Genomic DNA, 21,976 nt, shown 5'->3' with positions numbered 1-21,976 from the left:
GATAAAAATCCATGTCTTCCTCCCAGCTAGAACTCTTTCCAAGCTTTCAGGGTGCCACTTTTTGTTCCTCACCCTCTATTTTCCTTACCATTCTGCAAACTTGACTGTTCATCTTTTCATCCCACCTCCCAAATGGCAGTGTACTGAATGCAATGACTACCATTATGTTACTGGAGGAGCAGCTTTCGAAATAAGGAAGCACAGACATGCCTGGGAAGTTATCCTCCTTCCCAGGTTAGCAGCAGCAGAAGCAGCATCAGCCCACACAGGAGCCTGATCAGGCTTACTTACCTGTAAACAACGGCAGGGATGCGCTTCCAGGACCTGAAGCTTGCTACACTTTCTAGTTCTTTATCAGTGATCCAGGCAGGCACTATGAGCTCCTGTGGATAGCTACCACATAGCCTAACAGGAAAGGGGAGGGGGGGGAGGAGAAACATGAGGTGAGCCAGCATACATATATCTGTCAAACTACCACAGAGCAACTTAAAAAGCAGTGAGGAGCTTTACTTGAGCCTTGGCCTCCTTGGCAGGATGAGCTACCTTAAGTTTTTACTTATATATACATCAAGTGATACTTTTTTGGATTGTTCCACTTGAGGCTGCCTTTTGGGACTCTGGCAGTCTTAACTATCAATGAAAACAATGGGAGGTGAAGGGCAAATTCTTTATTCTTCATTTTAAGTCTATGTTGTAACAAATATATAAATCATTTCTAACCACATCAGTTCCCAGTCCAATTACAGAAGTGCAAGTCTGGGTCACCTCTACAAGACCCTCAAGTGTTTCAGGCTTTTGTCAAAAGGAAAAATGTGAAGAACAAGAGCCCACAATTCCAAGTTTCCAGAGACCTCGTAAGTATTACCTAATGTATTCTTTGACGTGAACCAAATAGGGTGTCCTAATTATAGGACTCTTTCTGTGACCAGAAAGAGGTACTAGGAGAAACCGTGAGTATGCAGAAACAGTACCATAGGGCAGCCCATCTGCCTGCACAACCACAGTCCTATTGAACCAAGTTATAATGTGAACAGACTATTAATCATAATTTCTATAAAACTTCAGAGCAACCTAAACTTGGGAAAAATGCTCTCTTATAATTAGGGAAGATGGTAGCTGTGTGCTAGTCAAGCTGATGCCTCAGGAAGCAGTATTTCTGATAGGTTTTTTACTTACAGAACCATATCTCTCCTCTACAGGTGACCAGATCTTCTTTTTCAATAGTGAAGGCAATAAGGCCTTTAATTCAAATCTTAAAACACGCAAACACTACTACCACTACCACCATTCTGCCCTTGTCTACCTTCCTAGGGTAGTAAAAACATAAAACGGCTTAAGAGTTGGAGTTTTTGATCATCTTGCACTATATATCTGCCTTCTGTTCTCAATTTCCAGAAAATTAAGTATCAGGAATTTAAAAGCCACTGAACCAGGAGAATGGCTACGACTGGAGTAGCTACATAAACTTCCCAGTACCTACCCACAAACTCCTAAAAATAGGGATGCACCAATCATGGTTAATAGTCTAACCATGAGTCTCCTCATCCCTTTTATCTTAGTTTTTAGCTCAAAGCAAATGTGACTCTCATTTCTTTTTAGTAGGAAGAACTTTTCAATGCATTAAAGGCTTGTTCTGAGGTGAAACTAGTAGACTCAAAGACAGGAAGTTAATTTTTAAAACATAATTAGAGATTTTGAAAAACAATGGTTTTTGAACTCAAACATTTGTTCAACAAATTTAGCTTATTCACTTTTTTTTTAATTCCACATGACTTTCTGATCAATATGTTCATTGTTCTTTTGGATATTATACTTCCTGAAGTACTAGTTGATCACTTGTAGATAAGCAGCTTCCAGTGCAGGGAAGGTGAGTTACACCTGAGCAAAGGCTGTGGCAGTCTCAGCTCTCAAAGGACCCTCCTTCCAGTCTGTTCCACATCCCATTCTCTGCTTTGACTTGCTCACTGAAGGCAGGCAAAGGTATGACAGATCTGCTGCTCCTGACTCTACAGAACACCCGTGTTCTCAACTCCTTTACAAAGCCCATGTTAAGAGCTGTGTGCAGTAATTAGCTCTAGTTTTCCCAATGAAAAATGAAATGCTCTGATGGCTGCTCACGAACAGACCACAGTAAGGGCTATCACAATTTGAGACAACTCGACAACAGAATGATTAATGTCTCCAATTGTAACAGAGGCATTTAAGAAGTTTCTCTATCAATTTAAATCTCCTGGACAATTTTCTTTTGTTTTATAGGAACCATGGATCACCCAAAGCACAATAGTTTTAACCTCCCTCCCCCGCCAAAGCATTTACACTTTTTAAGGAAACAGGAAATGGTTAAATATTTGATGGTGATTAAATTAATATTTAATGGCTCAGTTATGAAGTTTTAGATTATATACATTAAAGAACAAAGTAATACTTATGGCTATTTCATAGGATCTGGAGTAAAATTATAGTTAAAACAAAACAAAACAAAAAAAAAAAACACTAGCTCTTAGTGTTTTATCGCTGCTTATGAGATCACACTATCACTCTGACCCTATCTGTAATGTGATGCTAAGTGGTGATCAGAATAATGGAAACTGTCTACCTACAGGTAAACACAGTTATTACCCAGACAGGAATATGCCAGGAAGAACAGAGACCTGCAGGGGGTTGGTGGAAAGGATGGTTCCACAGTCCTGTTAAGTAAATATTATTTTTCACTCGCATGATAGCTGTGGGAACAGAAGGTTCAAGAAGTACTCTGAAGATCATGCACTTAGACCTAAATAAAACTCCATTTGAAAGAAAAAGTCTATGTTCAAATGCTTTGCCACATGAGAGGTGGTGTTTCTGCCAAGGCACTGGCTCTGAAACACAGTCCACTGGGACCCAGACAACTCACTTGTACTTCTCATTGATGTTGGAAATCCTCCAGGCATTGTTCATATCAAAACCCATCCGTTCCACCTCATTTTTAAACCTTGATGTTACGTGTTCCCCTAGGGACCAGAGATAGAGAGAGAAAGAGCAGAAAATAAGAAATGAATACCATTTTGCAAAACAGGTAGAATAAAAGCAAAAGATACCATCCCTTACCTCAGTTATAAAAATGCTGTCATAAAAGTAACAAGATAACAGTTTCAGTTTCATTAAAAAAAAAAAAAAGTTCCTGTTAGGTTAAGATTATAAAGAGAGAGGAAGAAAGAATCAATTATCAATTTTGATCAAGAATTATGTCATCTCATCTAATCTCTACCATCAACTCTGGGAGAAGCATCACTGAGCTCATTTTACAGAGGACAAAACAGACTGAGAGGGGCAATCATGACCATATCTGTCTGGCCCCAAAACCCATGTTCTTGACACTACACTGGCCCTCTCTCCAACTTCCCCTCTCAGACTGATGGGATACATAATAAGAAATAAGATCAATAACAAGTTCACCATGAATAGTAATACAGCTCCAGTCCACAACCCCTCATCTCAAATCCTGGGGGACAAATTTCATAACTCAAGAGATTTTTGGATTTTAAAAAAGTAAAATGATTACATACATTATAATATTATGTTATCACTCTCAACAGGATCTCCTTAATCAAACATTAGTATTTCCTCAGTGAAATGCATAGTTAATTCGAACTAAGTTGGATAAATAAAGAATAAATAGCTTCATGTCAGCTCAGATCTGGTTGAATCACCAAATAGATAAGAAAATTTTTTTGGTTTTCAGAGCCTTCTGGATTTCAGAATTGCAGATAAGGGATGATGAAACTATAACTACTAGTAACCAGGCATCTTAGGAAACACCACAGCTAAGTATAGTGCTGGGCATTTGTAAAACCATCCACCCAAACAACAAGTCTAATCTGGCTACATGTGCCCTAATGAATTTGGCTTTCTCTTCATTAAGAGAGCAAGAGAGGTAGAAATGACTCTAAATTGCCAATAAATCAGAAATAATTTCTTCCCTTGAAAACCCACACAGTTCTAGAGCAGTGATTTTATTTAAATTTAAAAAAAAATTAAGCAGCACCTCTAATATAGAGAGGTATAGGTTATAAAAGAGATGCTGGTGAGCAGCTGCTGGGAGAAACCACAACAAATAAAAGCACAAAACAGTCTGCTCTGGTGATCAAAGTATAAAGCTTTGCTCTCCCTGGGAGAGCAGAAACCAGAATAGGCAACAGCAATTACTTGAAGGAAGGACAATGCTATAAAACTGCTTCCTCATTTAAACTGCTTTTCTTGAGCTTAAGTCAAGTATTATATGTTTCCTAAAAGAGAGCTATAAAAAGATGAGGTTCAGAGATGCAGGAAGAAATAATCAACTAAATCTATCCCATTTGGGGAAAGTTTTAGAAGCAATGTAGCAGGTTTCCAAATAGGAAAAAGCTATCTAAACTGGGGTGCCATCTGTCTACAAATTGCAAGGACTGATGACTGTCATGAATGCTAGACAGGAAGTCATTCACTTATAATCCCAATCTTAAAGCTGTAAAACCATGGCAACTTTCAAGTTTATATATTGAGGAGGAGATTTTTCCCACCCATGGATACAGCTCCAAGTCTCTGGAAAAGTGAAAGTACTTTAATTAATGGTATTTTACATTAATACCTGTATCTTAGGGTAAACACACAGGTAACCCAAAAGGATTCCGTGATTTAAAAATAACCACTGGCACTTTACTACATGGAACCATCGCCCAAAAAAGGGCTTAGAATCACTACCCAGAGCATGAAATTCTGAACCACACACAGAAATATATACTGAATAGCAGGTACAGAAAATGTTATCTCAAGTTCCTTGAGAATTAGGAGTGAGGTTTAATTATCTTTGTATACACCAAAGCAGTGGCTTTATAAACTTTGAAAATGACCATCACAACCTACAATAAGAATTATATTTTATATCACAATTTAATACATGCAAACATTTAAAAAAAAAAAGCTTGCACAAAACAATGCTCACTCTTACTATGCATGTGATGAATTTAGAAATTTTCTATTTCTTTTTTTGTTTTATGACTCACTAGTGGATCACAAAGTGCAGTCTGAAAATCACTGCTTGAAAAGAAATAGCAGCAGATCTTAAATAGATGAGTAATTCAACTGGTTTTTGTCAAATTATATTAGAAGCTCACATGTTTATTTACCCAGAAAAGTGAATCTCAGAAATAAATAAAAGCAGATCTGTTGCTGGATTTCCCGCAATAATTTCTCTCTTAGGAGTCCCATGTCTCAATCGATTTCAACATTAGATATATTGGAATATCCTAACATTTTAAATACTGGTGCCACAATGCTTTTGTTTGGATTCATATTTCCATTTCAACCATTCATGCCTGCCTCCCCACCCCCAAATAGGAATTTCTCTCCCCTCTCAAAATTTTGTCTTTCTTGTACTATAAGCACAGAGTCAGTCTAGCAAAATTCTCATTTAGTATGAATGAAAAGTTCTTCTAGATCAATGAGTATCCAATAAATCTCCCCTGTATCATAACCAAACTTTACGCTGGCAGTCTAAAAAAAAATTCACCCAAAACTCGCATTCCCTGGCTTATTCTGAGTTTTCAAACCCACAATTAAACACAGCTTAAAAGGTCTGGAAATAGAAGGGCCAGTCCCATGTCCAGCATATGAGGTACAAGAGTCAGAGAAGGTGACAAATAGCCCTCCTGGATTTTCAAATGGTGTGGAGGGGAATCACTTTTTTTTTCTATGGAGTAAAGGTCCTAGCACAGTCCTCTAAATGTACACTTACTGAACTGCATCCAAACCCAGAAAATAGACTCTGGCAAGGGCTTTTACTTTCTATGACACAGGCAGCGAGAAGACCCAGAATTATGTGCTGTTCATAGATAAACAAGATGAGGATAATGGGCATTCACACAAGAGAAGGCAGAGAGGTGGGCCTGATGCTGCTAAATTAGCAGCTGAATTGCCCAGTCATCTGTCAGGACTCTAGATAAATTTTGAAGTACACAATCACTAAGAAGCCAGCTGCAAGGGGCAGTTGAGAAAACAGGGAAGAAAGTAAGGAGTCTTAAGTCCATTCTTTTAGAGTTTGAAACGGAGCTTCAGAGTTTTACAAAGGTTTTGCAAGTTTCAAGGGTAAATTCCAGTAACAAAGTTGAGGCTTCTTCCATAGCAGATTAAGACACATAACTGTGGCCATGGTATAGCTGGCTTAGCTCTGACAACTTCAATAGCTAGAAACCAAGATTTATATGAATACCAGTGTTGCAACTTGCCCATTTCTCTCCTCTCAGCACATACTATTCAATGGAGAAGAATCCATAAAAAGGCTTTGGCCTCCCCCCTACATGGGACATGACTCTCAGGGGTGTAAATCTCCTTGGCCAATGTGGGACATGACTCCTGGGAATGAGTCTGGACCCAGCATCAAGGGACTGAGAAAGCCTTCTTGACCAAAAGGGGGAAGAGAAATGAAACAAAATAAAGTTTCAGTGGCTGAGAGATTTCAAATGGAGTCAAGATATCATTCTGAAGGTGATTCTTATGCATTATATAAATATCTCTTTTTAGTTTTTAGTGTTTTAGAATAGCTAGAAGAAAATACCAGAAACTGTTGAACTGCAACCCAGTATCCTTGATTCTCAAAGATGAATGTATAACTATATAGCTTATACGGTGTGACCATGTGATTGCAGAAAACCTTGTGGTCCACACTCCCTTTATCCAATATATGGACAGATGAGTAAAAAATGGGAACAAAAAAGTAAATGAATAATAGGGGGGATGTTCCCCCCTACGTGGGACCTGACTCCCAGGGGTATAAATCTCCCTGGCAATGCAGGATATGACTCCCGGGGATGAATCTGGACCCAGCATCGTGGGATTGAGAACATCTTCTTGACCAAAAGGAGGGTGCAAAATGAAGCGAGATAAGAGTTTCAGAGGGTGAGAGATTCCAAGTTGAGTCGAGCGGTCACTCTGGCGGGCATTCTTATGCACTATATAGATAACCCTTTTTAGATTTTAATGCATTGGAATAACTAGAAGTAAATAACTGAAACTATCAAACTGCAACCCAGTAGCCTTGATTCTTGAAGACAATTGTATAGCAGTGTAGCTTACAAGAGGTGACAGTGTGATTGTGAAAGCCTTAGGGATCACAGTCCCTTTATCCAGTATATGGATGGATGAGTAGAAAAATGGGGACAAAAAACTAAATGAAAAATGGGGGGGGGGGGTGTTAGGTGTTCTTCTTTACTTTTACTTTTTATTCTTATTTTCACTTTTTCTGGTACAAGGAAAATGTTCAAAATAGATTGGGGTAATGAATGCACAACTATATGATGGTTTGGTGAACAACTGTACACTTTGGATGACTGTATGGTATGTGAATATATCTCAATAAAATTTAATAAAAAAAGTAATACGGAAATGAAATCATCAACATAAAAAAATAATAATGGGGGGATGGGGGAATGGGTTGTTTTGGGTGTTCTTTTTTACTTTTATTTCTATTCTTATTTGTATTTTTGGAGTAATGAAAATGTTCAAAATTGACTGATACTGAACAACTGTACACTTCAGGTGACTATATCTCAATAAAATTGCAAGGGAAAAAATTTTTAATTAAAAAAGAAGGGCTTTTGGCTTTATTAACTGCTGAAACACTCAAAGTAACTTCCATCCTTCAGAATCTATGCTTATCGTAATCTCATGTATTGGGGCAGATTATACAAAGGCATCAACTTGAATTATCTGTTGTCTCACCCTAAAGATGACTTATTAGAATGTGGCTGTCTGGTTATACTCATATCTAGTGAGTAATGCTGTAGCCACCATCAGCACTTAAGAATGCTGGGTGGAAATAAAACAACCCAGCTTGACTGGGTTTAAAGAAACCAACGTGGTATTTTTTATTAAGGGCAAACTTTTGCTCTGTATTCCACAGTAACAATTTACAGAAGTAAAAAGCCATATATACATACACATACTCAAACCAAGCAACTGAAGTATAGTAAGACTGCACGTGGGTGGCAGCCAAGGTAACTTCAGTGTGGTCTGTGAATCCTGGGAGGAAACAAAATGCAACATAGTTTAACTTCCAACCGATCAAGTTATTATGGCATCCCCTTATATTTACATAATTTCCAAAGTATGTTCACAAGCATGGCACATAGGAGGCAGTCAAATGTTTACTGAATGGAACACCTGAGCATTAAGAGATTTTATCTACAGAATATCGGTTTATCAGGGTTAGCAAGAAAAGCATGAACATCCCAGTTTGAAGAACAAAGGAAACTAAAAGTGCAAAGAGGACAAATGGCTTGCTGAGCATTATTATTTCTCTTTTTTATTAAAAGTGTGGGTTAACAGAACAATCATGAATAAAATATGGGATTCCCATATACCAACCTATTAATACCTTACATTGGTGTGGTACATTTGTTACAACTGATGAAAGTACATTCTTATAATTGTACTATTAACAATAGTACTTAATTTATTCTAATAACATATTTTATTCTTAACATATATACAACCTAAAATTCCCCACTTAACCACATTCAAATACATAATTCAGTGCTGTTAATTATGTTCACAATATCATACTATCTTCAAAATTTTTTCATCATCTCATGTAGAAATTCAGCACATTTTAAGCCTTAGCTCACTATCTCCTACCCCGACTCTCCCCTCGTCACCTATTTCTGGATTCTGACTATGAGTTTCCTTATTCTAATTATTTCACATAGTAAGTTCATACAATACACTTCCTTTTCTGTCTGGCTTATTTCACTCAATACGATATTGTCAAGGTTTATTCATGTTGCATGTATCAGAAAAGCATTCCTTTTTATGGCTAAATATTCCATTGAATGTATATACTACATGTTGTTTAACCATTTATCAGTTGATGAAATTTCAGTTGCTTCCATCTTTGGACTGTTATGAATAATGCCACAATGAATATTGGTGTTCAAATACCTGTTCAAGTTCCTGCTTTCAATTCTTTGGGGTATTAGAAGTGGGATTGCCAGGTCATGTGGTAATTCTATACTTAACTATCTGAAGAACTGTCAAACTATCTTCTACAGTGGCTGTACCATTTTACCGTACCACCAATGAATGAGTTCCTATTTCTCCAAATCCTCACCATTCTTTTTTTATATAGTAGCTATTCTAGTGGGTGTGAAATGTATCTCATTGTGGTTTTGATTTGCATTTCCCTAATAGCTAATGATGTTGAGCCTCCTTTCATATATATTCTGGCCACCTGTTTATCTCCCTGGAAGAAATGTCTATTCAAGACTTCAGCCTGTTTTTAATTGGGTTGTTAGTCTTTTTGTTGTTGAGTTGAAGGATTTCTTTATATCTTCTAGATATTAAACCCTTACTGGATATGTGATTTCCAAATATTTTCTCCTATTAAATAGTACATTGCCATTTTACTTTCATGATCAAGTTCTTTGAGATGCAAAAGATTTTAATTTTGATGAGGTCAATTTATCTATTTTTTTCTTTTGTTGCCCATGCATTAGGTGTAAAGTCTAAGAAACCCCTGTGCAATACAAGGTCACAAGTTCCTGAAGATGCTTCTCTACATTTTCTTCAAGGAATTTTATAGTTCTGGCTCTCATATTTAGGTCTTTGATCCATTTTGAATTAATTTTTGTATACAGTGTGAGGCAGGAGTCCACCTTCATTCTTTTGCAAATGGAGATCCAGTTTTCCTAGCACCATTTGTTGAAGAGACTATTCTTTCCCAATTGAGTGGTCTTTGCCCCCTTAACAAAAATCAGTTGGCCATAAATTTGCGGGTTGACTTCTGAACTCTCAATTCAATTCCATTGGTCTAAATGCCTGTCCTGGTGCCAGTACCACGTTGTTTTGATTTCTGTGGCTTTGTAAAAGTTTTAAGATCAGAAAGTGTGAATCCTCCAACTTCTTTCTTCTTTTTCAAGATGACTTGAGCTATTCAAGGCCCTTTCTACTTCCGTATAAATCTGATGACTGGCTTTTCCATTTCTGCAAAGAAGGCTGTTGGAATTCTGATTGGGATTGTGTTGAATCTATAAATTGCTCTGGGTAGAACTGACATCTTACTGATTTTTAGTCTTCCAATTCATGAACACAGAATGCCTCTCCATGTATTTCAATCATCTTTGACTTTTTTTACAAGTGTTTTGTAGTTTTCTTTGTACAAGTCATTTATTTCTAGATATTCAATTCATTTAGTTTTACTGTAAATGGAATTTTTTAAATTTTGGCTTCCAATTGTTCATTACTAGTATATAGTTTATGATTTGATCTTTTTTTTTTTTTCCCCCCCATCTGGACAGAGTCCAAAAGAACTATGAGCATTTATTTTGGTTGGAGAACAGAATGTAAACATTCTAAGCCATCACAATGAAGAAATTGTGAAATTACTAGAGGAAGCCTAGAAGTAGAAGAGAGAGGAAGATTGAATATAGTCTAAATATACTGATTTCTTCACACTACAGCAGTCAAAAAACCTTTGAAGGTGGAAAATCCAGAAATAACAATATAAACACACTTAAGGGTAAAATGGTAATCATTAAAAGAACTAAAAAACACAGCTAACCAAACCTGAACAGCAGAGGAGAAGAAAAGGTGAGGAAGCAGTGGTAGACTAATGGTGACACTGCTCAGAATAGCAACAGATATTTGACAAAGAAAAAAGAAAAATTAAATGTATTCAGTGAAGCTATCAGTAAAAAGATACCCATTAGAAGAACTCAGACTATAAACCTTCCAAAGGATCTGAAGAAACAAAAATAAAGCAAAAGTAGACAATAGTGAAAGATTACAAACAAAAGAGATATTCAAACAGAAAACAATAAGATGCTAGAAGTAACAAACATATATTTACAAAAATGTAAATGGAATAAACTTCTTCAAAGAAAAGAACTCAGAATAACAATTGATAAAGTTTACCTAACTGATGTTTCAATTTCCATATCAAGAAAACAAACAGTAACTTTTATTTTCAAATAACTAACCATACCTCCGGCCACAAAAATATTGGCCACTCCAAAAATTACAATATATTTTTCTGATTACAAAGTAGTGACATTAGAAATTAATAACTGTATGACAAAAATACTCTAGCACCTGGAGATATAAAAATTCTTACACTTGGGTCAATAAACAAACCAAAACCCAACTGCAGAGCATGCCATATCAAAACCTATGATATACAACTATAATAGTGCTCAGAGGAAATCTTCATGGTCTTAAACATCTACATATTATATATATAGGTATAAATATATAAAATATATTTGTAAAAGTGTTAAAAAAGTGGAAAATATATTTGCAAAACATCATGTCTCCAACTAAAATTAGAAACGTAACATAATAAACCTAAAACCTAACATTTAAAAAAAGGTAAATACTAAAGTATATTCTTTGAAAAAAAAACAATAAAGAAGACATATCATTTGCTAACCTGCTGTTTCTCAACAAAGAACCCTGCCCATTTGGGGCAGTTACTGTTCTCTGCTGTTCCGTGTTGCATTTAGATAAGCCTTGTAGGATCCTCAGCCCCGTGCATTTGAACAACCAAAAACTGCCCACACACTTCCAAAGGCTCAAAAGCTAACATTTGTAAAAGACAAAAAGCAAGCCACAGAGTGGCAGACAATATTTGCAGTATATATAACCAACAAAGAGCTTACATAAAGATAACATGGAAGACAATATAAAAGATCGTATATAAATCAATTAGAAAAGGACTGACAACCCAACAAAGTCAAGGAAACTTGAAGAGTCATTTCAATTGTAAAATGACACACATACATTTTTGCATACTGGTACTTTTATGACTAATGAATAGAGTCACCAAGAATGCTGGGTCAAAGGGTATTAGTATCATTTTAATAAATAGCAGCAAATTATGAGCATAAATACCCTTTCTTTTATCTCTTCACCAGCATTTCTTTTTAAATTTTCTTACCATTTTTCACATTTCATTTTTGCAGAATAATTTACCTTTTACAATATGTCAATTTATATTACCTAAAGTTGATCATATTATCCCTGTGTTTCTTAGCCACATTTGAGCAGTGTGCTTTGCCCATTTTCCACAGGATTCTGTTTTTATGAGCTTTTTTATATAAGGTTCTGTCAGAAATGCACGTTGCAAATATTTTTCCCAAACTCTCATTAGACTTTGAATATTAAGTATATATATACATATTTTTTAAGTTTGTGAATTAAAAAATAAATCTTTTTCCCAGTGAAATTTGAAAAACTGTTTTTTAATGTTTTTACACTTAGATCTCTATTCCTCCTAGAATTTATTTTTGCATATGGTGGGAATTACAGGTCTAATATGGTTTTCAGTTGGACAGCCTGTCCAGAAAACTTAAAAATCAAACAAAAAACATCCCCAAAGTTCCCCTCACTCTCAAAAATAAAAATACCACACCGTGGCAATCTTGTCATTCATTAAGTTCACGAGCCGATTTTTTAAGAATTAACATTTTTATCATATTAAGAAAATGTTTTTTCATTTGTTTATATCTTGTTTATGCTCTTGTATAGGATTTTATCAAGCTCATATAGCTAACTTGTTAAATATATTCGTATTTGACATATCTAGTGCCACTGCAATTGTAATAATTTTACCATTTCCATTCCTAAGCATGACCAGTACTGAGAAACCCTACTGATTTCTATATATTTATCACATATCCAGCCACCTTACCAAAATCCTTTCAATAGGTTTTTAAATGAAATCTCACATTTCCAAATATGCAATCATCGGCTTTAAAAGAGATTTTTAAAAATCCTGTTCCATTAATCTTCCCACTTACTTCATTTTCTTATTTTAAAGCTTCCCTAGAAGCTCCACAAAAATACTGAATAGACTGTTTCTGATTAATGCAAAGATGGCTTTAGCATTTCACTGATTGGAAAGCTGTTTATTTTTGGTAAAGTCTGTATTATATTTAATTTGTCTCTCTCTAGGTCTATTTTATTTATTAGGAACAGGTGCTGAATTTTAACAAATATCTCTTCAGGAATATATTAATGTGATCACACAGGTTTTCTCCTTTAAGGCATAGATGGCTGATTCTATTAATTATATTAGTACATTTTCATAAATTGAATCTTTTATCTTACATTTCACTTTGTTTTAAATTCCACTTTGTCAAACATTACTATTGCCATTTTATCTTTGTTCACACTTATCTTTTAGCTCTGTGCATGCCTTTCTTTCACTTTAGTAGTCTGTTTTAATTTTATTTCTCGTGACTATAATTGTGGGTTCTTTGTTTTTTAAACCTATCATAAGTTTTATAATTTAATAAGAGAGGGCTAAATTAAGAGTAACACCAGATATACTGGATTATGTTATTGTATGTTTAGTATTCATTGTAATTTACTGTCTCGACTAGTTCCTTTAAATTTCTGCTATATTAATGAAGTTATTATTCATACTCAGTTCTTCTTTGCCTTCAGAATGTTTTCACTTCACCATTTTAATCCCATTCTCTTTTCCACCTCTCTTGTCCCCTGCCCATATGAAACCTTTAGAATGCCTTTGTCACCCTGAAACACTAGATATTGCTGGGACAGTTTACTTCTTGACAATCTAGATTATTGCTAGGTTTTACAACATTGTCACATTTGTTCTATCTCAAGAACCCTTAATTTATTAAGTTTATCAATTCTGTGTGTCCTTTTGACATGCCTTCATTAATCTTTCAGTGCTTCCTTACTTTTTGGTACTAGATAATTCATGCTGAACTTGTACTCTCCTTTCCCCAGATGTAGAATCAGATACATTTCTTGAAATTCTCTCTTCTTTCACTGCAAGTTGTGTCCTTGAAGTTACAGTGTGAAAAACTGCAGGCATCATAAGAGACTCTTCAACTTTTATTTCCATGTCATTTTCTGTTGAAAAGGTAGTTTTAGGAATAGCAGGTGGACGATCACATAAGATCATTTCTTTGTTAAAAAGAAATATTGGATTTGTGTCCGTCCCGGTGCTGTAGGTGCACACTCTCCGATCGGCAGCCATGCACTCTCCACCACTGACCACCAGCACCTGGTGCTGGATGGCAATCTTGTATTTGTTTTGAATGGCATGCTTAAGGTCTGCCACAGTTTGCACTGTTAGTTCAGTGTCAAATGTCAGGGTAGTTCCAGTGTTGACCAGAAATACATATAACTTCATGATGATTTCTCTGGAATTTGTGACATTATACCTCACACTGTGATATGGTTACCGGCAACGCCTCCTCCTCCGCCGGTGGCAGCAGCACAGCCGAAGGCCCCCGACACCATCTTCTGCCGCCGCCTCGTCCTCGGCAGCGGCTACCAACCGCCCATTTGGCGCCGCCAACCGACACAACGGCCACGTCCGGCGCCGGCCCCGAGCTCGGGGCGGGGAGGGTCGGCTCGGCAAGGACACGGTTAGGCCCCTCGGCTCCGGGCCGGGGGCCGGTGGCGGGGGGCCGCGGCCGGTCAGAGCTGAGGGGCCGGGTGACGGGGACCAGGACAGCGCAGAGGCTCGCAGGGCCGAGGACGCTGTTCGCTGGGTTTGTTATTGTCTGATTTGATCTTGTACTCCACTAATCCAAACTCATCTAGGAGCTTTGTTGTGGATTTTTCAGGATTTTCTGTATATAAAATGTCACCTGCAAATAGGTAAAGTTTTACTTCCTTTCCAATTTGAATATCTCATTTCTTTTTCTGGCCTAATTGCTCTGGCTAGAACTTCCAGTCCAATGTTGAATATAATAGTGGTGACAGTGGGCATCCTTGTCCTGTTTTTTACCTAAGCGGTACAGTTTTCTGTCTTTCGGCATTAAGTATAATGTTAGCTATGGGTGTTTCATATATGCTCTTTATCATGCTGAGGAAGTTTCCTTCTATTTCCAGTTTTCTGAGATTTTTCTATTGAGAAGGAGGGCTAGATTTTGTCAAATGCCTTATCTGCATCAATTGAGATGATCAGGTGTTTTTTTCCTTCATTTTGTTAATATGATATATTACATTAGTTTATTTTCTTATAGTTCCACGATGCATACTGGGGATAAATCCCATGTGATCGTGGTGTATATTTTTTAATGTGCTGTTGGATTTGGATTGCTAGTATTTTCTTGAGTATTTTTGCAACTACATTCATAAAAGATATTGGTCTGTAATTTTTTCTTGTGGTATCTTTATCTGGCTTTGGTATGAGGGTTATGTTGCCTCATAGAGTTAAATTGGGAAGTGTTCCCTCCTCTTCAATATTTTGAAAGAGTCTGAGCAGAATTAGTGTTAATACTTCTTGGAATGTTTCATAGAATTCACCTGTGAAGCCATGTGGTCCTGGGGTTTTCTTTCTCAGGAGGTTTTTTATTACTGATTCAGTCTCTTTATTGGTTATTGATTTCTTGAGATCTTCTATTTCTTCTTCAGTGAGTGTAGGTAATTTGTGTATTTCTAGGAATTTGTCCAATTCATCTAGGTTATCTACTTTATTGGCATACAGTCGTCATGGTATTCTCTTTATAGTCCTTTTTATTTCTATGTTGTCAGTGTTGTTCCCCTTTTCATTTCTAATTTTAGTCATTTGTCTTTCTTCCTCATCAATCTAGCTAAAGGTTTGCCAATTTTATTGATCATTTCAAAGAACCAACTTCTTGCTTTATTGACTCTCTCTAATGTTTTTATACTCCATTTCATTTATCTCTAATCTTTGCTATCTCATTCCTTCTGCTCAATTTGGGTTTAGTATGCTCTTCTTTTTCTAGTTCTTCCAGTTTTGAGATTGGTCTCTAATTTGAAATCTTTCTTCTTTTTAATGTAAGCATTTAGAGCTATGAATTTCCCTCTCAGCACTGCCTTTGCTGCATCTCATAAGTTTTGGTATGTTTTATTTTCATTTTCATTCACCTCAAGATAGTTCCTAATTTTGCCTGTAATTTCTTCTTTGGCCCATTGGTTGTTGAAGGGTACATGTTTTAATTTCCATTTATTTGTGAATTTTCCATTTCTCCCTCTGTTATTTTATTGATTTATAGCTTCATTGTGATCAAAGAAGATATACCACATTATTTCAATTTTTTTTAATTTATTGAGACTTATTTTGTGAGCTAAAATACGGTCTATCTTGGAGAATTAACCATGTGCACTCAAGAAGAATATGTATTCTGTTTTTGTTGGGTGAAGGGTTCTATACATCTCTGTTAGGTCTAGTTAGTTTATAGTATCATTCAAGACTTTTATTTCCTTATTGATCTTCTGTCTAGATGTTCCAAATATTATTGAAAGTGGTGTATTTAAATCTCCTATTATTAATGTAGAAATATCTTTATCCCTTCAAATCTGTCAGTATTTGCTTCATATATTTTAGGGCTCTGCTTTTAGATACATATATATTTATAATTATTAAATCTTTTGTTGAATTGACCCCTTTATCAGTATATAATGACCTTTTGTCTCTCTTACCAGTTTTTGACTTAAAAGACTATTTTATCTGAAATTAGTACAGCTACCCCAGCTCTCTCAGTTACCTACTTCCATGGTATATATTTTTTTTCAGTCTTTTCACTTTTAACCTATGTGTATGTCTTTCAATTTAAGGTGAGTCTCTTGTTGACAGCATATAGTTGGTCATGCTTTTTTAGCCATTCTGCCAATCTCTGCCTTTGGACTGTAGAGTTTAATTCATTCACATTTAAAGACACTTCTGATAATAAAACTGTCTTATGCTGTTTTGCTATTCAGTGTTTGTAAGTCGCATTCCTTTTTTGTCCCTAAATTCTTCCATTAATGCCTATTTTCATATTTTTTGTTTGTTTGTTTTGTGTCATACTGAGTTCCTTCTCACTTTTATCTGGATATATTTTTTATATATTTTCCTTATGGTAACCGTGGGGTTAAAATTTAACACCCTAAATATGTAACATATAAATATATGCCAACTTGCCTTCAATAGCATACATATAGGTAGGCGGGGCAAGATGGCAGACTGGTGAGCTGTAAGTTTTAGTTACTCCTCCAGGAAAGTAGGTAAAAAGCCAGGAACTGCGTGGACTGGACACCACAGAGCAATCTGTCTTTGGGCATACTTCATACAACACTCATGAAAATGTCGAACTGCGGAGATCAGCGAAATCTGTAAGTTTTTGCGGCCAGGGGACCCGCGCCCCTCCCTGCCAGGCTCAGTCCCGTGGGAGGAGGGGCTGCCAGCTCCGGGAAGGAGAAGGGAGAACTGCAGTGGTAGCCCTTCTCGGAAACTCATTCTATTGATCCATACTCCAACCATAGACAGACTGAGACCAGACACCAGAGAATCTGAGAGCTGCCAGCCCAGCAGAGAGGAGACAGGCACAGAAAAAGAAAAATAACACGAAAAACTCCAAAATAAAAGCAGAGGATTTTTGGAGTTCTGGTGAACAAAGAAAGGGGAAGGGCGGAGCTCAGGCCTTGAGGCGCATATGCAAATCCCGAAGAAAAGCTGATCTCTCTGCCCTGTGGACCTTTCCTTAATGGCCCTGGTTGCTTTGTCTATTAGCATTTCAATAACCCATTAGATCTCTGAGGAGGGCCCTTTTTTTTTTTTTTTTTTAAATCCTTTTTTCTTTTTCTAAAACAATTACTCTAAGAAGCCCAAAACAGAAAGCTTCAAAGAATTGCAATTTGGGCACGTCAAGTCAAGAGCAGAACTAAGAGAGCTCTGAGACAAAAGGCAATAATCCAGTGGCTGAGAAAATTCACTAAACACCACAACTTCCCAAGAAAAGGGGGGTGTCCGCTCACAGCCACCATCCTGGTGGACAGGAAACACTCCTGCCCATCGCCAGCCCCATAGCCCAGAGCTGCCCCAGACAACCCAGTGTGACGGAAGTGCTTCAAATAACAGGCACACACCACAAAACTGGGCGTGGACATTAGCCTTCCCTGCAACCTCAGCTGATTGTCCCAGAGCTGGGAAGGTGGAGCAGTGTGAATTAACAAAGCCCCATTCAGCCATCATTTGAGCAGACTGGGAGCCTCCCTACACAGCCCAGCAGCCCAGAACTGCCCTGGGGGGATGGCACTCACCTGTGACATAGCACAGTCATCCCTCAACAGAGGACCCGGGGTGCACAGCCTGGAAGAGGGGCCCACTTGCAAGTCTCAGGAGCCATACGCCAATACCAAAGACTTGTGGGTCAGTGGCAGAGACAAACTGTGGCAGGACTGAACTGAAGCATTAGACTATTGCAGCAGCTTTAAAACTCTAGGATCATCAGGGAGATTTGATTGTTAGGGCCACCCCCCCTCCCCGACTGCCCAGAAACACGCCCCACATACAGGGCAGGCAACACCAACTACACACGCAAGCTTGGTACACCAATTGGGCCCCACAAGACTCACTCCCCCACTCACCAAAAAGGCTAAGCAGGGGAGAACTGGCTTGTGGAGAACAGGTGGCTCGTGGACGCCACCTGCTGATTAGTTAGAGAAAGTGTACTCCACGAAGCTGTAGATATGATAAATTAGAGATAAGGACTTCAATTGGTCTACAAATCCTAAAAGAACCCTATCAAGTTCAGTAAATGCCACGAGGCCAAAAACAACAGAAAATTATAAAGCATATGAAAAAACCAGACGATATGGATAACCCAAGCCCAAGCACCCAAATCAAAATACCAGAAGAGACACAGCACCTAGAGCAGCTACTCAAAGAACTAAAGATGAACAATGAGACCATAGTACGGGAGACAAAGGAAATCAAGAAGACCCTAGAAGACCATAAAGAAGACATTGCAAGACTAAATAAAAAAATGGATGATCTTATGGAAATTAAAGAAACTGTTGACCAAATTAAAAAGATTCTGGACACTCATAGTACAAGACTAGAGGAAGTTGAACAACGAATCAGTGACCTCGAAGAGGACAGAATGGAAAATGAAAGCATAAAAGAAAGAATGGGGAAAAAAATTGAAAAAATCGAAATGGACCTCAGGGATATGACAGATAATATGAAACGTCCAAATATAAGACTCATTGGTGTCCCAGAAGGGGAAGAAAAGGGTAAAGGTCTAGGAAGAGTATTCAAAGAAATTGTTGGGGAAAACTTCCCAAATCTTCTAAACAACATAAATACACAAATCATAAATGCTCAGCGAACCCCAAATAGAATAAATCCAAATAAATCCACTCCAAGACATATACTGATCACACTGTCAAACACAGAAGAGAAGGAGCAAGTTCTGAAAGCAGCAAGAGAAAAGCAATTCAACACATACAAAGGAAACAGCATAAGACTAAGTAGTGACTACTCAGCAGCCACCATGGAGGCGAGAAGGCAGTGGCACGATATATTTAAAATTCTGAGTGAGAAAAATTTCCAGCCAAGAATACTTTATCCAGCAAAGCTCTCCTTCAAATTTGAGGGAGAGCTTAAATTTTTCACAGACAAACAAATGCTGAGAGAATTTGCTAACAAGAGACCTGCCCTACTGGAGATACTAAAGGGAGCCCTACAGACAGAGAAACAAAGAAAGGACAGAGAGACTTGGAGAAAGGTTCAGTACTAAAGAGATTCGGTATGGGTACAATAAAGGATATTAATAGACAGAGGGGAAAAATATGACAAACATAAACCAAAGGATAAGATGGCTGATTCAAGAAATGCCTTCACGGTTATAACATTGAATGTAAATGGATTAAACTCCCCAATTAAAAGATATAGATTCGCAGAATGGATCAAAAAAAATGAACCATCAATATGTTGCATACAAGAGACTCATCTTAGACACAGGGACACAAAGAAACTGAAAGTGAAAGGATGGAAAAAAATATTTCATGCAAGCTACAGCCAAAAGAAAGCAGGTATAGCAATATTAATCTCAGATAAAATAGACTTCAAATGCAGGGATGTTTTGAGAGACAAAGAAGGCCACTACATACTAATAAAAGGGGCAATTCAGCAAGAAGAAATAACAATCGTAAATGTCTATGCACCCAATCAAGGTGCCACAAAATACATGAGAGAAACACTGGAAAAACTAAAGGAAGCAACTGATGTTTCCACAATAATTGTGGGAGACTTCAACACATCACTCTCTCCTACAGATAGATCAACCAGACAGAAGACCAATAAGGAAATTGAAAACCTAAACAATCTGATAAATGAATTAGATTTAACAGACATATACAGGACATTACATCCCAAATCACCAGGATACACATACTTTTCTAGTGCTCACGGAACTTTCTCCAGAATAGATCATATGCTGGGACATAAAACAAGCCTCAATAAATTTAAAAAGATTGAAATTATTCAAAGCACATTCTCTGACCACAATGGAATACAATTAGAAGTCAATAACCATCAGAGACTTAGAAAATTCACAAATACCTGGAGGTTAAACAACACACTCCTAAACAATCAGTGGGTTAAAGAAGAAATAGCAAGAGGAATTGCTAAATATATAGAGACGAATGAAAATGAGAACACAACATACCAAAACCTATGGGATGCAGCAAAAGCAGTGCTGAGGGGGAAACTTATAGCACTAAACGCATATATTAAAAAGGAAGAAAGAGCCAAAATCAAAGAACTAATGGATCAACTGAAGAAGCTAGAAAATGAACAGCAAACCAATCCTAAACCAAGTACAAGAAAAGAAATAACAAGGATTAGAGCAGAAATAAATGACATAGAGAACAAAAAAACAATAGAGAGGATAAATATCACCAAAAGTTGGTTCTTTGAGAAGATCAACAAGATTGACAAGCCCCTAGCTAGACTGACAAAATCAAAAAGAGAGAAGACCCATATAAACAAAATAATGAATGAAAAAGGTGACATAACTGCAGATCCTGAAGAAATTAAAAAAATTATAAGAGGATACTATGAACAACTGTATGGCAACAAACTGGATAATGTAGAGGAAATGGACAATTTCCTGGAAACATATGAACAACCTAGACTGACCAGAGAAGAAATAGAAGACCTCAACCAACCCATCACAAGCAAAGAGATCCAATCAGTCATCAAAAATCTTCCCACAAATAAATGCCCAGGGACAGATGGCTTCACAGGGGAATTCTACCAAGCTTTCCAGAAAGAACTGACACCAATCTTACTCAAACTCTTTCAAAACATTGAAGAAAATGGAACACTACCTAACTCATTTTATGAAGCTAACATCAATCTAATACCAAAACCAGGCAAAGATGTTACAAAAAAGGAAAACTACCGGCCAATCTCCCTAATGAATATAGATGCAAAAATCCTCAACAAAATACTTGCAAATCGAATCCAAAGAAACATTAAAAAAATCATACACCATGACCAAGTGGGGTTTATTCCAGGCATGCAAGGATGGTTCAACATAAGAAAATCAATCAATGTATTACAACACATTAACAAGTCAAAAGGGAAAAATCAATTGATCATCTCAATAGATGCTGAAAAAGCATTTGACAAAATCCAACATCCCTTTTTGATAAAAACACTTCAAAAGGTAGGAATTGAAGGAAACTTCCTCAACATGATAAAGAGCATATATGAAAAACCCACAGCCAGCATAGTACTCAATGGTGAGAGACTGAAAGCCTTCCCTCTAAGATCAGGAACAAGACAAGGATGCCCGCTGTCACCACTGTTATTCAACATTGTGCTGGAAGTGCTAGCCAGGGCAATCCGGCAAGACAAAGAAATAAAAGGCATCCAAATTGGAAAAGAAGAAGTAAAACTGTCATTGTTTGCAGATGATATGATCTTATATCTAGAAAACCCTGAGAAATCGACGATACAGCTACTAGAGCTAATAAACAAATTTAGCAAAGTAGCGGGATACAAGGTTAATGCACATAAGTCAGTAATGTTTCTATATGCTAGAAATGAACAAACTGAAGAGACACTCAAGAAAAAGATACCATTTTCAATAGCAACTAAAAAAATCAAGTACCTAGGAATAAACTTAACCAAAGATGTAAAAGACCTATACAAAGAAAACTACATAACTCTACTAAAAGAAATAGAAGG

General features: G+C 37.0%; 1 protein-coding gene across 6 annotated transcripts in view; it reads right to left on the bottom strand.

The window, feature by feature from the left end:
* The window catches only part of MTMR3 (myotubularin related protein 3), a 212,476-nt gene that overhangs the window by 24,449 nt on the left and 166,051 nt on the right, over nt 1-21,976 (bottom strand). For all 6 annotated transcript variants that reach the window (XM_037817081.1, XM_037817085.1, XM_037817086.1 and 3 more), the window contains 2 exons: nt 2,894-2,990; nt 292-405 (listed from right to left, as the gene is read on the bottom strand). In XM_037817081.1, coding sequence (XP_037673009.1) covers nt 292-405; nt 2,894-2,990 — 211 coding nt within the window. The remainder of the gene's footprint in view (nt 1-291; nt 406-2,893; nt 2,991-21,976) is intronic.

This window comes from Choloepus didactylus, chromosome 23, assembly GCF_015220235.1.
Source record: "Choloepus didactylus isolate mChoDid1 chromosome 23, mChoDid1.pri, whole genome shotgun sequence".
NCBI lineage: Eukaryota > Metazoa > Chordata > Mammalia > Pilosa > Megalonychidae > Choloepus > Choloepus didactylus.
Note: the sequence above shows the minus strand (reverse complement) of the source record. Positions and strands in the feature narration are given on the sequence as shown.